The 21,269-nt window shown below is 29.8% G+C and overlaps 1 protein-coding gene across 15 annotated transcripts in view; it reads right to left on the reverse strand.

Moving 5' to 3' along the window:
* LOC132745393 (potassium voltage-gated channel protein Shaw-like) overlaps positions 1–21,269 on the reverse strand; it is a 136,447-nt gene continuing 115,178 nt past the window's right edge. For 7 of the 15 annotated variants that reach the window (XM_060734325.1, XM_060734317.1, XM_060734351.1 and 4 more), the window contains 7 exons: positions 20,909–21,085; positions 19,519–19,566; positions 17,763–17,813; positions 15,880–15,915; positions 14,467–14,589; positions 13,806–13,835; positions 1–3,024 (listed from right to left, as the gene is read on the reverse strand). In XM_060734325.1, the coding sequence (XP_060590308.1) occupies positions 2,879–3,024; positions 13,806–13,835; positions 14,467–14,589; positions 15,880–15,915; positions 17,763–17,813; positions 19,519–19,566; positions 20,909–21,085 (611 nt within the window). In that variant the 3' untranslated portion in view covers positions 1–2,878. The remainder of the gene's footprint in view (positions 3,025–13,805; positions 13,836–14,466; positions 14,590–15,879; positions 15,916–17,762; positions 17,814–19,518; positions 19,567–20,908; positions 21,086–21,269) is intronic. The other 8 variants (XM_060734376.1, XM_060734400.1, XM_060734369.1 and 5 more) reach the window with 5 other exon arrangements.

The following is a 21,269-nucleotide window of genomic DNA, read 5'->3' on the forward strand; positions in this document are numbered from 1 at the left end:
TGACAGTATTTATTCGAAAATATCATTTTTAACAGTATTAATTGGAAAATATCAATTTCTAACAGTATTTATTCAAAAATATCATTGTCGAACATTATTTATTGGAAAATATCATTTTCTAACAGCTTTTATTGGAAAATATCATTTTCTAACAGTATTTATTCGAAAATATCATTTTTAACAGTATTAATTGGAAAATATCAATTTCTAACAGTATTTATTCAAAAATATCATTGTCGAACATTATTTATTGGAAAATATCATTTTCTAACAGTATTTATTCAAAAATATCATTTTTAACAGTATTTATTGAAAAATATCATTTTCTAACGGTAATAATTGAAAAAATATCATTTTCTAACAGTATTTATCGGAAAATTTCTATCATTTTGTATATTTGTACGTTCATGTTCGGTGTATTGAATGTATGTTGTATATTATATGTGTGGTGACGAGGAACTGTTATGGTTATGTTCAAGTCATATTATGTAATAAAATATGTTCTATTCTGTTCTATATTTCGTATAGTTTTTAGATATATCATCAAAATTACGATTATACATATCTGATGTTCATTATCGGTCAAGAATAACACCAAGTGCTATGTCTTTGGGTACAAAATCTATTACAGAAATGTAAGTTTAGGAATAAAAACGGTCTACTGTCAAACTTGGCGCATCTAGACTTTAAATTTGAGATTTTTATAGATTATTTAAGAACAGATCTCCGCATATTATGTATTGCCTATATACGGATATTGAATGAAAATGACGCCATGTCTTCGCTAAAGATAGCAACTGTTAGAAATGCTAATAAATATCATTCTAACACGCTTCTTACTATTTCCCTATCAAACAGATAGGAAAATCAAGTGCATTATTAAAAGATATATGCACACCATAAAAGACGTTTGCTTACACGTCATATTACGTCATTATTGACGCCAATAATCCAAATGGCATCAAGAAAATCACTTACTCGCTCAATGTAGTTCAACATATTTTTATCAATACTTTTTATTAGCATGTTAGAATGGAAATGAATGGAAATAGATATTAATTTTTCTTGCATTATACAATAATAATGCACGTTTTATCGTTCAAATGCTTAATCACTCATGCATATTGGCCTTCGTGATTCTATATTCCTGCGCAATTGAATTCGAACCGTGCATTATCCATTATTACTTTGTTATTTTGTTTAATACATGACAACTCTATTTTTCAATGATAAGATATATCTTGCATATAAAACCTGCATCATTTTAACTTTAATCTTTTGCAATGTTCAAAAACATTATGACTACTGTGTATTAAATTGACATGTCAGTAAAAAATGTAAGGTGTTTCTCTAAATATTTAATAAGGTTACGTAAAAAGGGTAAATAAATGAAAAAAACCCTGATATAGCTACTGTTTCTTATCGAAACGCGTAAATAAATGTTGAAGATTAATTTAAAAATGTATACGTGTTGTTACTGGACTTTGCATGTATTGTATATAGCGTTATATCAACATTGACCGTTAACACTTTGTTACATTTGTCTTTTCTTTAATAAATAAGCGTTTCAAGTTTCTTAAATATTTACTTGCTTTTTCTTATATATAAGCGTATCGGTAATCATCTTAAAACTTTTGCATTAAAATATATAAATCAAATGTGTTTTTTTTTTAAATTGTAAAATTGTAAAAGCCTAGTTCGAATGTAAATAACGGAATTATTACAACGCTTGATGTATGATCTTTAAAAAAAAAACAACAGGAAAATAATAAAATAATATTTCAACAGATAAAACAAATAACATTTCTAAAAATGTGAAGTCATAACGAAAATGAAAGAACATTGTTGTACCTTAGTTATGTTCGGAAATATCGTAAATTAGATAAACTATAAATTGGTCAACTTATTGAACATGGATTTTTAATCAATATATTACGTCGACATATTGGTAACTTTTCACCATGATGAAATGAATTCTCATGGATAGTCCTAGGTTCAGTCGCCCCTTATCATATCAATTTTTTCATAGAACATTTTGATTGCTGTAGTGCTCCTTGTAAACCAGGTTGACTTGTATCTTGATGTTCCAGTCTACACGGAATATAACCTAGCTAAGTTTGATCAATGGCGCATTGTAAAAACATCCCATACTATTTTTGGTGGCGCAAACTTGTTGTCTGGAACATTTTACTACTGACTGGATTTGTTGTACTAGCGAAATCCTTGAAAAAAGAACTCCAAATGGCTACCTTATTAGCTGTAATTTTAACTTGAAGAAAAGAACATTTAAATTCCTTATAATACTAAATTCACATGCATCTCGCGTTCTTCTATCCTTGGATACGACTTTAGAAAAATCCTAATTAACAATCCTTTATTCGAATCAGCACACCACGACTTATTCACTTATTAAATAGGTCCTCTTTCTAGACACAAATATACATTGTTTTATTTATATAACACGTATGTAAGCAGTTGAAAAGGAGCATAAAAGTACGACAGTCTAAACACAAAATCTCCTCTAAACTCTGGACACAGTTTATAAAATATTTCAACAAATAAAAAGGAAGATTTCGATGACTGATTCTCTATCGTAAACAGCTATCATCATTTCTCCCAACAAATTACTATGGCATAATTGTAATGCTCGACATTTCTATTTCTGTTTCTCTCCCATCTTTGCAAAATTGTAACTTCCACAGCTTTGCGCATGCGTTGACATATTTAAAACATTGAACAGCCTCGTTTCCATTTCGTTTTATCTGATGTATTGTATACGAAGCCTCGTTTTCAAACCGAGTTCTGACAAGCTGCAGACGCGACACTATAAATAGATTTTAATCCGTCATAACATCTATAAATAGTAATTAACTTAGTGCTACGTGTTAACTGCAACTAAATTATTCGAAGCATGGGGACTATTGTTAGGAGACTGATTTGCAGATCGTTGTTCAGTGCTTACTGAATTAGCAGATTTTACTGAGCTGGCGTCCCGTACTATAACATCTGTAGTTTTCACGATATCTGAAATGACAAAGATAATATACATGTATTATAAATAATGGTAATATTAAACAAAAATAAAAATACGGTCTTCGTGGTCAATAGCTACGAATCAAAACTTCAAACCGGTTTTAAATAGCCGATAAACACCGGTCACACCGATATTATTTCTTAAATAATACATGTATTAAACAGTCTAGTTTTCAGGTTTTATTGACAACTCAAATAAAAAACATTAATATATGAATGTATTGCAAAAACGGTAGACAAAAAATGAACATATTATTCAAAATAAAAAAGTGCAATATTCATTTCATATTTGGAAAGTATATTTAATATTGTATTGCCAAAAAAATTAACTGCAGGAGTGAAAATTTGCATGTGTTTTTGTTTTCAAGTGTTTAGAATGATTTTTCCTTGCCATGCTGGAGACAAACGTGATTGGACTTTGCCACCAGTACAAAGCCAGGCTAGCGTGCACGTCTGTGTAGTCTTATCTGGCTTTATACTGTTTGCTGGCTGACTTTTAACGTCTTTATTTTCCAAAAATTGATAACGGACAGATCGAAAATGGAAGCTGGAAAAGTCCTTTTAAGCAATTTTGCAGACTTATGTTTCAACAATTTTTACACCATTTAGCATTTTCATTTTTAAAGTCTTATACTTACAGATCAAGGAAAAATATTAAATTAGAAATATCCTTAGAACTATTTATTTAAATGTGTTTTTATTAAAAGAAATGTTGCGAACATTGACATATAAACATACAATAGATGGTGATAAAATCGGATGTTAAAAAATAAGCAAAACTAAAACATATGTTTAGCTAAGGTTAATTTATTAACATAACAAATGTTATAATATTATACATTTAAGTGCATTTTAAACTTTATCGACACACAGACACGCAGTCCAAATAAACATACTCTAAATTAAATGTATTAAATGTTTGCCAAACCATAAGTTAATATAAAACAAGATGTTTATAAAGTTTACATAGTAATTATTTTTGTTTAATAAGTATATACAGGTCATATTAACGAAAAGTGAGTACTTAAACGTTTTCGTGACAGTATTTTTATAGATTATGATACTTAGTTTGAACTAAATTCAATCTGATTAAAATCAGCGCCTAATTAAAGCTACACATTAGGATCTGACGGGCGCCAATAGAAGGTCACCATGTCGTGACTTTTCAAACAGCCAATCATTGGCGAGCTTAACAATATTGAAAGCGATGCGGTTTCTTAATTTAACTGCTGGAAAATCTAAAAATAGCTTTATCGGAAAAATCCAAACACAATGATGGCAAAACAAACACGGTGGCAAACAGATCTATATCTAAGAAATCTGAACTTTAGTCAGACTGGGACAAAAATTATATATTAAAGGGACTTTTGTAATACATTGTTTCTATTAAAATATTTTAGAGTAGAGTTGACCAAAAATGCATGGGATGCAATATTTTGTTATACTCACAAGAATGGCAGTTCAATATAAACAGCAAAATATAAATAAATGTGTCTGCCTTACAAATATATAAACTTAAGAAAAAGAAATACATTTGGTAGTACATGCCATCCATTTTTTGAAAGTTTTAAATAGTTAAAGACGCATATATCAGATTTTAGTTTCCGTGATTAAGTAAATATTTGCAATGAAAAAAATAAAACAAAGGATTTTAAGCAAAAATAAATCTGTGGTGACCAAACAAAAAGCAAATCAGAGTTACAATTTAATACGAATTATGATTGCACTTGATTAATTGTATGACGTTGTTGCGTCAATGAAATGAATTGTGAAATAAATGAATTACGTCAATGAAAAAGCAAAAAAAAAAAATAAGTGTAAAACAAAAGGGCTATAAAGAGGGTTATAATTATTTAATTTTTTTTCTAACTGGTGACAATTAATGCCCAGGCAAGGAAAAGAAACGTTGTTTTAAGTATCCAAACAAACATTATGAAATCAATATATACCTGTACCTTGATTGTATATATTTGTATGGCATACATTTTATAATTATAAAAAGGTAATACATATTTCGCAAAATGTAGGTTGTGTAACGTGAAGTTTTATAACATATCGTCATCTCAGAGCAGTACCGGGCTAACTCCTATTAAATGTTAACAGGAGTTAACCCGTTATTGCATTGAGAGGAGGGCGAGTTATGCTGCTCAAATAGGGATTATCATATTTCTTGTATATAAGCGATATAACACGTGTTTTTTTGATACTTTGAAAAGCATATATAGATATGCCTATATAGAAATAAATTATATTTACTAGATGTTACGTTTATACAATTTTAATTGTGTCCTACCGATTAAAAGAATTTGCTCATCTTACTTGGCTTAGCTGCAATATATGAAGAATAGCAAAAATTATTATTAGAAAAATATCATACTTATAGTACTAATATGGTATTTTGTCAGAATAATAAGAACACATTGCAGTTAATTAATGAATTCCATATGAATTAAATTCAATGGTGAATGAAGAAAGATTATGAATTTTGAGAAATTTTAACGTTGTCTATAAGTCGTTTGCCTCTATACTGTCATCATACGTAGTCCATAAAATAACATTTCAAGGTGGCCGGCACACATGACTGAGTGCTTTAGAACCACCGTGTATCTATTCGCAAAACTTGAATGTGAGCAAAAACGAAACGCCGAATTGTGTAAATTTGTGGAGGGTAGGAAAAAGCAGACTATAATATCTTATTTTGTAAATCAAATTGAAAGAACTGGAGTTTCTAAAACGCTAAAAGCATTGATATCGTCGCCAAATATAAAATATTACATAACAGTTCCTTGATATGAAAATAATGTGAAATTGAGCTTGAATTGGTATTAGAAATTTAGGGGAAATAAATTTGAAAGGTAAAAGGGAATTTCTATGAATGGATAGAAAAATTAATTTGGGGTCTTTAGTGCTTGAGGCTTGAAAATTATTTAACTTACTATCCCCCTTAATTACTTTTTTTTGTTTTATATTCCAGAATTTTTAAAAAAGACATTTTTTATGGGAAAAAAATTTTTTGTATTTTTAAAAATTGCAAAGGGGGATATTAAAATTAGAATTACCCAGAGATGTAGATAATCTTTTTCGTCTCTAAATTTACCCAAATAATTGGGTTTAAATTTTCCGAAAATTTTTCCGGGTTATTTTTTTCGACCAAATTCACGGCAAAATTTATCACCTGTTAAGCTCATAAGGTATTTTTTAAAAAAGAAAAATCATAAGGATGTTAAAAGAAAAATTATGTTATGAATTTGATGACTAATAATATTAAGTTTATTTATTTGATGCCAATTTTGTTTCCGAGGACTTAAAACTTTCGTAAATAATTTCGAAGTAATTTGGAGATCTCGAGTCTTTCGTAGCCAAGACATTTCGATCATACTTAGACTGCAAAACCGACAGATTTTACAAATTGATATTACACAGATGTCTGCCTTTACAGGAAAACCGGCATATACGCCTACAATTTTTTGGTCTTGTCACGGCCGTTACGTCTCTACCAAATGGGGCACATTCTTGAATATTTCAGAATAATTTTATTTTGACCTTTATAAATTATTATATATAATTAATATCTATTTAAAGTCTAGCCATTTCATTTTGGGTCATCTTTTTACAATTTGAATAATTATTCTGGAAAAACGAAGTGCGCAAATGATCTAAAGGTTTTGTACAAAGATTAGTGTTCTAAACATTCATCAAATGGTACATTTATCTGGAAAAAATATTTCAGTCCCATCATGACAAATGAACCCCTTTAAATTGAATTACACTTTTTTTAAATGTATGGGTAAAATTCCATTTTGAGTGGTTGAAATTTTTCCTCTTTTCTGATTAATCAAGCTATAGTTTCCCATTTATAAAGCCACAGGTTGTTTTGAAAGTTGAAAAAAAAAAAATCACTGCCACCTTGATAATTGTTAACCTGAAAAATCTTCAGGCACTTAAAGGGATTTGAACCCCAGACCTCTTGATTACAAGGCAGACCACACAACCATGTTGCGAAAATGTCAACACAACAAGCAAGACTGTTGGAAATGATCTATACCTGTTCTCAATACATGGTTTAAAGTAATTTATAAATTTTTAATTAGAATTTATTGTTTTAACTTTTTTTGCCTCTGATATTCACTTTTTTTTCCCAAATTTTACATGAAAAAATAAAATATCATAATAAAATATAAAAACTTTTTTCTTTTTTAGTGTAATTTTGTGGAGAAATATGAAAAAATTTTTTACTTTTTTAATTACTTTATTTTTTTCAAATTTTAATTATTTCTTTCATGCTGTACAAAAAAATTCATATTATAGGGGAAAAAAACCTATATATACTTTGTAAAAGACAATATATACTTTTTAATTCCCAAGACTTTAAAAATACAAAAAATTTGTATTTTATGTCTTGTATATAAAACACTAAAAAGAGTAAAATTTGGGTGATTTTGAAAGAAATCTCAAATTTGAATTTTCAGGAAAAAAAAAGTTTATTTACTTTAATATTCACTTGGAAAGGCTGGTACATGTAGCTAGAAAAAAGTACAGTATAAGATTAAAGAAAGACTAGAAGATTATTACAAACAACAGGTACTTATATAATATTTAATGTATATTTCACAAACCAAACTGTTTTTCCAAAAAAAATTAATGAAAAACATGCATTTTTACCAGTGTCACCACGGGTCAGATTAACAGACCCATTCCCCAGTGGCAAATAATGCCAAATATGCTTTTTTTTTCTTTTCCAAGTTTAGAAAAAAATCATAAGTCAAAATTCCCGTTATCAAAGCTGACAATTTTTCTTCATTCCATTTCAATCCAATATGGTACCAGACAGATGATGTTCAAAAAACACATTCCGTTGTCATTTTTTATGTATTTTTTATGTATTTTATGCTTTGAATGATATACAATTTGTTGGATTAACAACTTTGTACATGGTACTAAATATTTTTCCCAATCAAGATGCAAAATTTCTTAACCCATTACTTCATGAGCATTTTGTGAAAAAATGGCTGTTTTATTGAAAAGTCTCCCGTTACAAGTTCAAATTGCTATAATACTATTAAAACTGCTTCAACACTGATCAAACTTGGCACACAAATGTTGACTGGACCATTGCCCTTGTAACAACATGCTCAGGCTTAAATTTTCTGTTACCATGGCAACGGGGGACATCTCAAAATTGCAAAAATCACTATTTTGCCTCGATTTTTTCAATCAAATTGATTTCAAAGTGATGCCACTTCTCAATGGATTGAGATATAGTCAAATGCTTTTTCAGCGTTGGTTACATGTTTGCCTTATGATCAATCTGGGGTCATTTACAGCCTCTCACAAGTCCAAAATTTTCTTGGCATCATGCTTTAGAATGGTTTCACACAGGTCAGTAAGACCGGTGTACACAATGTACTGTCTGCACATATGTGTCAGAAAAAATATCACAAAAAAGGAATTTAGTATTACTATGAGTATTTATTAAAGAAATTGTATTTCAAAATATATTTAAATAGTATTATTGAAAGTCATTTTGTATGACAGACACACAAATCTAGTGCTCTGCATTATAAATGTAAGAAGAGACAAATAAGATAAGTATTTTTTTGCAAATTATTGCACTTCATATAATTTTTATTGCTTTTTTTTTAAGGTGGACATGTGTCACTGTCAAGCGAATGAAGATAAGCATCACACTCGGTAGGAATCTCCAGTGTCCAGATGTAGTGATCATAACTGTATAGGCACCATTAACACTTTGGACTAGTTGGAGTATTTTAGAGGGCTAGTCTGAATTGAATCCCCTGTCAATAGTAAAGGCCAGTCATGAACATTGTGTTTGAAGGAAAATGTTTTTAAAACTCGGATTTTTCCGCTTAACCAATCATTACTTTACCTTATATTCAGTGCGGTAATGTAGGAAATGGTTACTTTCTGGAACGGAGCTGTCAATTATTTTTTAATTTTTTAGCTTGTTAGTGTTATCGTCGGACAGTTGTGAAGTAAAGACATCGCAGTTTGACTGTATACAAGTTGCCTTTAAAGAAAGTATGTCGAAATCTTAACAGTTATTTCGTTGATTTTGTAGAAATTAACCAGAATTCACCTTTGTTTACACGCATCGCTTGGACGTCGAAAACGACATGCAATGACATTTCAGTGAAATTTGGAAACTTGCTCGTATTTTGGAGCATTTTGTAGGATTTCGATGAAGTAAAAAGTGTTTATGATAGGATACATTATTCCTAGAGACAACCACAAAGATAAAATAGTGATCTGGTGTATTTTTACCGAACAGTTCTTGTTTGTTTTGCATGATATTTTTCTCTCGTTAGGGACCTTTATTCTTTATATATAGTATTATGAGCGTATATGGGTAAATGTGGTATATAGTGCCTGTGGTTTTAACATGTCTCTTAGCTTGCTTGGTGTAATGATAAGTAATAAACCTGAGAATTGAAACTATGAGAATAAATTGTTGTTATTAGTCCCCTTCTATTTTCATTAAGAGGGGGACTAAAGGCTGACCCATTTCTGTATGTCAATGAAAGCTGAATTTTGCTATAACTTAAATGGTACAAAAGTAAGGTTCATCATACTGGTATCTGATATAGAACTATACAGAGATTTAGCATGTTATTATTATTTATGCTCCTGAAAGGGAGAGAATATAGTTGCGGTCTTAACCATCTGTCGGTATGGACTCAAGTAATATTCTGGATAAATATCTGTGTTCATTCCATACAGACTTGTACTTTTGGGGAAAAAGGTTGCTCATGGGAGGAAAATATGCTTTTAATGGTGTTTTTGAGATTTTAGTTGATAAAGAAAAAAAAACATAGTCTGTACTTAGGAAGACATTTGTCCTTCACACTCTTGTCCGAAATATGAATACTAGATATGTATTGAAGGGATTTTATGTAAACTTCAAAAGTGAAAGAGACTTTTAAGAGGAAGTGCAATGTTCAAGAAACATAACTCTACCTTGCTTTTCATGTTTTAATTATACCCTTAAGTTAAAAATGCTTATTCCAAACTATCACTGAATCTACATCAACTTGAACGACTCGAATTTTCCAATGTGTCAAAGAACCATAACTCCATTCCTTAGTTTTTAGCTCCCTGTCACAAAGTGACAGGCCAAGCTTTTTGTGATCCTTTTCGTCCGGCCGTAAACTTTTACTTTAAATGACATCTCCTCATAAACCACTACGCTAATTTCATCCAAACTTCACTAAGAATGTTCCTTTGGCTGTCACCTTTAAAAATTGTGCAAAGAATTTGATTCCATGCTGAACTCTGGTTGCCATGGGAAACCGAAAGAAAAAAACTTTAAATATCATCTTTTAAAAAACCCTAAGCAGAGCTAGAGCTTAGATATTTGGCTTGAAACATCTTTTAGTGAGTGTCTACCAAGTTTTTTTAAATAAAAGCCCTGGGGTCAAAATTGGCCCCGCCCCAGGGGTCATTGATTTTCCCTTTGTGCATATAGTAAAAACTTTATAAAATCTTCTTTTAAAGAACCCAAAGAGCTAGAGCTAAGATATTAAGCATGAAACATTATCTAATGAGTGTTTACCAAGTTTGTTCAAAATAAAAGGCCCGGGGTCAAAATTGGTCCTGCCCCAGGGGGTCATTAATTTTCTTTAAATGCATATAGTAAAAACTTTAAAAAATCTTCTTTTAAGGAACTAAAAGAGCTAGAGCTAAGATATTTAGCATGAAATATCTTCTAGTGAGTGTTTACAAAGATTGTTAAAATAAAAGCCCTGGGTCAAAATTGATCCTGCCCAGGGGGTCATTAATTTTCTTTAAATGCAAATAGTTAAAAAACTTAAAAATCTTCTTTTAAAGAACCCAAAGAGCTTAGAGCTAAGATATTTAGCATGAACATCTTCTAATGAGTGTCTACCAAGTTTGTTCAAATAAAAGCCCCGGGGTCAAAATTGGCCCTGCCCCAGGGGATAATTGATTTTCCCTATATGCATATAGGAAAAACTTCAAAAATCTTTTTTAAGAAACCCAAATAGCTAGAGTTTTATATTTTAAGTTGAAACATTTTCTAGTGAGTGTCTACAAAGTTTGTTCAAATAAAAGCCCTGGGGTCAAAACTGGCCCTGCTCCAGGGTTGTCATTGTTTTTAACAGTATGTGTTAGTAAAAACTTCAAAAATCTTCTTTAAAAAAAAAACCCAATAAACTAGAGCTTTGATGTTTAGCATGAATCATCTTCTTATGGATGTCTTCCAAGTTTGTTCAAATAAAAGCCCTTGGGTTAAAACTGGCCCTGCAGGGTGGGGGGGGGGGGTATATACAGGTGAGCAACCTCAGAGCCATCATGGCCCTCTTATTTAATTATCTACCTTTATTATACATGTACTTAATTATGCTTGTCCAGAGAAATACTGGAAAAGAGTTGATGAAATTTGATTAAACTTTTACACAGCGAAAATAATCAAGGTGAAAGAAAGTGTTTTTTTCAAAAGAACCCTAATTTTTGTGTCGCCTTGAAAAGGTGACATAATAGGGGTTACTTTTGTCGGCGGCGTCTGTGTCGTTGTCGGCGTCCCTAAAGCTTGTCCGGAGCATAACTCAGTCACTATAAGTCTGATTGACTTCAAACTTGGTATGCATGCTTCTTTTAATAAACCCGAAGTGCAGTGCACAAAGGACCGGTACTCTGCAGTTCTTATTTTTTTGAGTTATTGCCCTTTGTTAATTTTCATACTTTAATTTTGTCTGGGCCATTTCTCTTCAACTAAAAAAGCTATGGACTTGATACTTCATAGGATGATAGATCTCATTAAGAAGAAGTGCAGTGCACAAGAACCAGTACTCTGTACTTCCTAATTTTTGAGTTATTGCCCTTTTTTAATTTTCATATTTTATTTTTGTCCGGGCCATTTTCCTAATGAATAAAAGCCATGGACTTGAAACTTCATAGGATGATAGGTCTCATTAAGAAGAAGTGCAGTGCACAAGAACTGTTACTCTGCATTTCTTATTTTTTGAGTTATTGCCCTTTGTTTATTTTTCATACTTTAATTTTGTCCGGGCCATTTCTCCTTAAGTATAAAAGCTATGGACTTGAAACTTCATAGGATGATAGATCTCATTAAGAAGAAGTGCAGTGCACAAGAACTGGTACTCTGCATTTCTTATTTTTTGAGTTATTGCCCTTTGTTGATTTTCTTTCTTTATTTTTGTCCTGGTCATTTCTCCTCAAGTATGAAAGCTATGGACTTTGAACCATCATAGTATGATAGATCTTTATTGAATAAGAAGTGCAGTGTTCAAAAACTGCTGCTCTGAACTTATTATTTTTTTAGTTATTGCCCTTTGTTATTTTTCATATTTCATTTTTGTCCCTGGCCATTTCTCCTAAACTACATTGTTCACAGGCGACACATCCGACTTGCGGAGTTCTAGTTTCTAGCTTAATTTTACAATTATCATCTCTTAAAATACATGTACAACAACTTTTTAAAATAATGGTTGTCTGGAGTAAATCTTTTCAGTGATATCACACTCAAACTAAGTACAGTTGTTAGAGACTAGTGAGCAGAAAGTCTTGTGTCAAATAACCAAAATTCTACATTACTTAGTTTTTGAATTATCTCCGTATATATTTCATGATACTGTTCTGAGAGAGGATTAAAATATTGAAGGAATTTGATTGAAACTTTATAAAACGTTATACAGTGAAGAGATTAGCATGAGAATTGCAGTAAAAAAGGCCATTATAAGTTCTAATGACATGGTCACATTCATATAATGTGATGCAAAAAATATTGACAATTTGAGTGTTTACTTGATACTGATACAGAAAATTTGATATATATCACAATTGATTATTTTTTCATAGCTTTGTCTCCCTTTATAATGTCATGTGTTAAAATAGTCAAGCTTGCAGTTTCCTCTGGTAGCTCTAATTTCACTTGTTGCTCTTGTCAAAAAAGGCCAATAACTGTTTATGATCGACCTACACGTACATGTAACCTAAATATTATATTTGAACATGTGTGTCATAGAATAATTGTATCAACTACTGTTCATTTACTGAATTGTGCACTTTATATTTATCAACCGGCAACACCCTTCACTCATTGAATTATCTGCCCCGAAATAGAAAAAAATAGTTATTTGATCCTTCATACGTCCCAACTGCAGTGCCTTCAGCACTTTGATTATTTCCATTCAGAGCAAGAAATATTATCTTTACTAATTAATGTAAGAATAGAAAAATAGAAATTAGCAATAAAAATACGTACAATTAAAGTAAAAATAAAGAATAGAATATTCAATAATAATACGAGTATTTTCATTAAAAGTAACAATTTAAAACTATCTATTTACATTGAATATAAGCAATATAAGGGTATTGGCTTTCCTTAAAGATTTTGTGTTTGTTTTCGGCGAAAATACAAGATTTAAAATTTAAAAATTTAAGCTTAAACTAAAAGAAATATATTGTCTTTGCCATTAAGATATATTGGTAAATGGCCAAAGACAAATAGTTTTGCTGAATCCAAAAAAAACAACAAAAAAAACAACAAAAAAGCCTTGTTATCATGTAATAACGTAGTATATTATCTGTCCTGTTACATAACTTATACCAGTCTTCTATGAATAAATGTCAATTGTAAACAACACAGTTAATGAACGGATTTTGTATTAATATTAGTTAGTAAGGACAAATAATTAATTAGCAGAAGAAAAACAACAACAAAATTATTCGCATTAGTAACATTAAATTATATAAGACTCGTGGTCACGTGTTACCTGTATTTGCGTTCGCATTTGTATGAATAGCTGAAAACATTAAATGTAGTTTTCATTCAACAAATGATATTGAAATACTCGTAGTTAAACATATCAGATTCTTAGCATAACGTTCAGCTTTGCAGTGGAGAAACAATAAAGTGATAACATCAATTGGCTTTTTTGAACTCCCAAGCAATCAAAGTTATATTATGCTCAAATTTGATATTTGAAAAAATGATAATTGCTATACATTCTCTTTTTAAATGAAAATAAACATCTTTTTCTACACACAGAGATTATATGTTACACACTTTAGGTAAACACATTATGAATACAAAGTGTCAGTTTGTATAATAAAAGACCAATTGAAATGGACCAGTATAGGGAATGCAGCTCACAAACATAGTTTTTGCATTTTCTCATTCAAATTAGACATATTCGGTACAAATTTCCTTGATTTCAATACGTTTCTTCAAGATGAGCAAAGTATAACTCTTTAATATTTCATAAAATATGTAGTTTTCCTCAAGTTAACCACAGAAGTTGTGTTGCCGCGTTATGCATATTAATTACTTCGTACTGCAAGAGACATACGCCAATTAAATTATGTTTATAAATAGAATTCTTTTCTAAAAATAGCAAATGTTTTAGAAATTATTCTATAAATAGAAATTCTTACCTGAATGAGAATTTGCGTTGGGTGTTGGTGCAGGGACTGTTGAATTAGGCTTGGAATTAAGCCCTGTATTTGAGTTGCCCGCAGGTTGTTTCATAATATTTGCGAGCGCATTGGAAGAGGCATCTAGAAAACAAACGTTCATATTTTAGTAAGAACTGTGCCTGAAATCGTACAGGTAACTATATTGAAATAAAATATTTAAATTATGATATTTAGAGATTAATAAAGCGTTTGTTACAGTTTATATATTTATTCGAAAAAGGTATATGTAAGATTCTTTATGAAACATTGATTGATCAAGAAAGAGATTCACATTTATTTAAAAAAAATATTTTATAGATCTATATAATCAAATATTTTTATGCAAGAGTACAAAATAACTACTAAGGTAAATTGTCAATCACAATTCGCGTTAATGCAGCTGCAAATCTTCATTAATTATATCTTATAAACTTTCAAACCATCACTGCAAGCAAGTTAATCAATGTGTCAAAAGCAATAAGAGCAAATTCAAGTTACATATTAGTAACAAATTATAAACAAAGAACTTCAAAAGTAGAAAATAATACTAAATATAGTTGCAATGTTAAGAAAACAAGAATATAAATTCTACAATTATACAAACACATGAACAGTATTTGTTTAAGTGTTTTGAAATATTCTATAATAAAAGTCGATATATGTTGCGGTATGTTTTATAAAAATGATAACAAGCAAAACCCAGGGTTTAATTAACTTTTGACATGGAAACGTTATTAAAAATATTTCCTAACAATATTATTACCTAAATTTCTAGCCACTTTTGAAAACATTAACATTGTACACTTTAAACATTTATCAAGTTAGTCTTTTTCTTTTGTACTTTTTGCCTTTACTGGCACCTCGCAAAATCATATTTTGCCATGGGACCTTTTTGCCATAGGTTAAAATGTACAAACGGTTGTTTCATACGGTTGTCTGTTAGACAATAGAGCACTTGCCATGTTTATCTCTTATTTAAGATACCCACAAAATATGAATATAAAATTTTATAACAATGACACAAGTGAATAAGGAGTACACATAAATGATAAAACTAAATAGTTGATAGGAAAGATAAGAAAAATGGTAAAAAGCCGTTTAAAAAGTCGTATGTTTCTTCAAAATCAATAAATACTTTTGAAATATGATAACGATTTTAAAAAAAAATCTTTCAATACATGTAAAACTCTCAATGAGGCATGTACATTAGTATTAAAACGTTTTAAAGAACTTTATTTTGCACTATTTCTAAATTATTATTATTCATATGAAGAATGAAAAATATACTACTTGAATAATGAGGTCAGAGTAATAAAGTAAATTACTATAATAAAGGAATAAAAGACACACAGTGCTCTTATAAAATTGCTGGAAGACACAGTGAAAATTTACCTTGGCATAACAGAGGTCTATTTGATGGAATGAAATCTAAATGGGAAACACAAACAACAATTCAGCCATGTGTAAATATGTAAACACATCTATAGTATAATTATGATAATATGTCGTGAAAATGCATACATACATAAATATATCAGTATAACACGAGTACGGTCATGTCAACGTGTATAATATTTATTTCAACTAATATTAAAAGCATTGAACATATTCATACGTTATGCATTATTTACTAATCATTAAAAACAATTATGTAACAAGCCACTTGCTAATGTATTGATAACGATATTTTCGGCAGTGATATATATATTCACGTTTAATGAATATATTTACTAATCTATATGTGAGCCATGTGTTAAATACATTAAAAACGATATTTTAGTTACACAGTTTAATTATTTACTCAAAATTCAGCCACGAGGAAATAAAAATGATAAATATTCAACATATATTTTGATTAAAAAGCATCAGTGAATAAAGCATTAATGGTGTTTAATTGAATAATCGGGTTGATATGAAAGCTGTAATCTAAATATAACACCTTCGTCCACTTTTGGTAAAACTAAAAGATCATTTATAAATAGATATAAATATATCATTTAGTAAAAACAAACACCCACCGCCACAATTAATGATAAAGAAATAGTACATTGTACTGATATATTGAGTAACTATATCGTTTACTTTAAATTTGTATTTGTATTCGTTTACTTTTGTTTTTGTATTCCTTTAATGTCCAAATGTACTTGTACCGACATTTTAGATAAATGTCAAAACATCAAAGATACATTATGCCCATCCAAGTGTAAATGATCAGTTATCAGGTAAAAATACAAAAAAAATAACTGGACGTTTTGTCATAATTTTGTTTAATTTCCTATTTTAAAATGCAAAATAAATAACCAAAACTCCACTTGACCAACAGAAATGTTCAGAAAGTATTGGAAATGCTCAATTTTTAAAAAGAGTGGGGCATTCTTTTTTATAATTAAGCTGGGACCAAATTTTTTTTGTCCCAGAATTTAGGTAGGTTTATAATACAATATATAATAAACAATTTTTCATTACAAATTATTGGTCAATCACCATAACATAATATATTACTAATTTAGCTCAACCTGGCTGCGGAAAAAATAAGCATATTGTCACTTTAACTTAACAAAACATCTCATTACATTTACTGGCTGTATTAAAGCCATGTGTATCTGGCTGTATTAAAGCCATGTGTATAATGCTTTAAAACACATGTTTATGTCATATTATATATAACTAGAAAAAGATACTGTAAAATCCATTAAACAGCTATTCTTTATAATGAAATACTACTATATATATAATATAAAAATATAAAATATTATATTATTTCGTCAAGCCAAATATTGTTTCTTTTTAGCTTGAAATACTATGTATAATGTTATATTTTTCCCTCACGCCAAAATAATTATATAACAATTAGTAGTAGATAACGAAGCAGTAAACGTTCACGTAGATTCGTTGGTTTTATAAAATTCATAAATTATATTGATTAATTCAAGAAGTATTATTTGACATATATGTGAAGAAGCACGTGATAAAAACATATTTCTTTTTAGAATATTTGCATACATATTAATTATTAAGGTAATGTAATATCCACAATAAATATATCCATAGACTTGATTCTATTTCCAGTATTATAATGTAACACTTATAAAAGATTCATCAGGTCGTAAAGCTACAAATACCTTTTTCTTCGATTTTCAAATTCACATACGTGTAAACCGAAGAATCCGGGTTTGTTTGATTGACATGTTCACAAAAAGGGAATAAAAGCAAGGAGAAGACTACTTTACTTGATTTATGACTAGAATATACAACATATTACTCCATAAAGATACCTTGATTAGGAAAAGACTTCCGTCCGGACTGAGTGAACGGTTTTCCGTCGGCTAATATAAGCAAAAAGAACAACATAATTATATATGACATATCAATAACTTATAATATAAATCAACTAGTTTTTATTAAAATAACGTTTGGTGCATTTTTGTCTTGCTGTTTGAAATAAATATATAAACCAACTATATGTTATAAATCAACTTTTTGTTAAATATTGTCGTTTCTTAAATATAAATAAACGCACTATGCTAAAAAAGAAATAGGACTGTAAAATATAAACGAATGTAAACATAATTTAATAAAGGCATTCTATGTAAAGAAATCCATTTGTCTATTGATAAAAAATAAACGAAAACACAGTTCAATATAAACATAGAATAAAGACAAAATGAACATAACAAAATGTTTATTATAAAAAAACCTGTAATAATCATATCACTTATTCCTCTTTTTTCTTTAATAGAATTTTATGATTTGTTTCATGCCTCATATGTTGATTTATGTTTATAACATTTTCATACCAAATTTAAATTTACGGAAAGATTATCTATTGCTTAGTCGTAATGGAAATCCAAAATTGGATATATTTCTATTCAAATGTAACGATTTGTGATAATTGTTGTGTTAAATGAAAGACATACAATGTTATACCCAGATGCACGTTTTAAATTAAATTCTGCAATTATGCGTATGTCCGCAACCAATAAAATTACTATACAGTATATAGAAATATCAGCAAATAATACATTATTTGGTGTGTTTTTCAATACTGGACTGAACATAAATTATCACACAACAATAATAATATCAGAAAACTCAAACAAGAATGAGGTCTCGATATTAAATCAATAAATTGTATGCACTTAAGATTACATTATTAAGGGTAACTGCAAATTCTGGTGATACATCTTAACTAATTAACATTCAATGCAGGCATATATAGATAGCTAGCATGTACATGTTTATGTACTAATCTTTGTTTGTACAAAAATATGGAAAAACGGTGATCCATCGGAAGCATTAATCACAACAAAATAACATGTAAGTTGCAAACTCGGTTTGATCGAGTATGTATATGAGGGATAATGAAATAGTGCAACATCACTCACGCCCCCCCCTAGCACCGACTAATATTTTAAATGAGAATATTTAGAAAAGTATATTATAGGATAAAATCTATTGGCATATAAGCAATAAATGACACATACTGAATTCAAATGTTATCCGATAATCAACTGACATTTAACCCGACAAACATACTAAAATAGAAAATATTTCAACCTTTAATAACGCCAATACGGCAAAATTAAAAATGTTGCAGACTCAGTTTGATTGAGTGAGTTTACGGGCGGCAATGATATGTACATGCTACCAAGCACGCCCTCTAGCACCGGCTTAAGCGAAATCCAAATTTTAAACATGAAATGGTAAAAACTTTGAATTAAGAAATATCCATATATAAAAATTACATTTGGGTTGTGAATAATAAATCACAAAAAAACTGACCAACAATGTTAGAGGTAACACACATTTTAAATTATTATCTCTATTCAACAGACTGACCAATAAGAATAGTAAGAAATTCAGAGAGAGAGAGAGAAAAAAACAAAAGTGAAATTCCGACCGAAATAACAGTGATTCAAAAAGTGCATAGATAGATAGAATTGAAAAAAAATGTGCACGGTTTTCACGAAAATGGTTGTGTATGTGTAAGGGGATAATTCGTGTACAGGGAAATAATGAGACGATATCTACCTGGGATGTTTGGATTACTTTTAGACAGCACTGTTTTTTCTTCCTTGTCTGAAGCGGTATCCGAACATTAATCATGATACAATAACTTCTTTTCAAATGAATAAGGTCAGTGCTTGATATAGCATAATTTTGTAGAGTAATGTGAAATATTTCTATATTTGTTAGCAAAAGGCATTATACATTTGGATTTTCAAGATTGCATTAATGAATATAAATGGAGTAACATAACATTTCTTGTCAGATAAATACATGTATGTTTTGAAAAGCATTCCACAAACAACATATAGGAGTATCAAGCCTTTGTCGTTGATAAATGCCGAAGGTTGCCGTAAGCTTGAAATTGCATGAAGTATTGTGTGGTTGACTTATAATGATTACACTGTATGGCATTGAAAATAATGGTCGATTGACACTAACTTTAAAATGTTTACATCAGATGTTGTAGGAAAGTTTTTACGATTTTTACAACTTCGGTATTTTGCATTATTTAAAGACAACAGTAATTTGCGATTCTTACAAATCTTTTTTGTTCACCAATCAAAAAGATTCAAAAAGATATACTCATTTGCAATATGAAAAATTCCAACAATAGGAAGTACAATAGCTGATGTTACAAGGTTTTTTCAAGAATGTTTCGCAAAGATTTATACCTACAATTCTGGTCCTCACAAATACTTATATTACATGTATTGAAATTTCAAATGAATATAAAGTCAAATATGTAATATTGATTGATAGGTATGTCTTAGAATTGCAACTGAGCGGAAACATAGCAAAGAGAATATGACTAACATTGATAATGTAACCATATTGAAGCAAATGTCTACTGTATAATTACTATTTCAATTAAATAATAGTGACAATACTTGCATTGAAAAAAGTCTGCTACATAAAATGATCTTATGATTAAGAGAAAGCTTATGTTGAAAAAAATGTAAGAATTCAATATGTTTGATTTTCTGCAACAAAACATAGGAATGATAGACAATTATATCGCACAGAAACCTGAAGAAAAAGGATTCTGGTAATAAATTCCTACGTCAGATGGCGGACAAAAGAGTAAGAATATAGACATACACATACACAAGCAATATAAGCCAATTAAAGTGTATATTACAGTAAGCTTTAAACAGAAAAATAATGACAGATACAGGAGAGACTCTTTTTCCAAGGTGTAAAACCCAACACAACATCTACCACAATACACACTTTGATATATATATAAATATATATATATACATCAGAGTTGTCGCACTTCTTTCGCCACGACTATCGCTGGGAAAGCGTGACACTTCTGTTGTATATACTTCAAATACACACCGAATCGAGGAATCAAAAAAGTATCACCACACCAGGACCGTGAGAGGGGTTTGTGCGCATAAATACTAACCGGAAATCTCAGTGACTTTTAGGGGAGTGCCGGGATTAGATGTAATTTCTACAAGTCTTGGTGTATTCTTCACTTCAGATGCATTGGGTCGGGATCGGGGTGGCATGCCGGGAGTTGATTCTTCCTTATCTGTATGGTTCATCATTAACATAGGTATGCTCTCCTCACCATTTCGGCCTAACATGAAATATGAATATTATTTGCACGCTCAGACATACCATTTCCATATGGATGCTATTTATATTGAACTATTTATTCTAAAACATTTGTCATGATTCACATTATTTTAAAAGAGTTTCAACATTTTTATCTTGTATCGTCTCTTTTCTAACGGGGTATCAAAATTTTACATTGACAATGA

This window comes from Ruditapes philippinarum, unplaced genomic scaffold (genome assembly GCF_026571515.1).
Source record: "Ruditapes philippinarum isolate M1 unplaced genomic scaffold, ASM2657151v2 ctg410_1_1_1_1, whole genome shotgun sequence".
NCBI classification, from domain to species: Eukaryota; Metazoa; Mollusca; class Bivalvia; order Venerida; family Veneridae; genus Ruditapes; species Ruditapes philippinarum.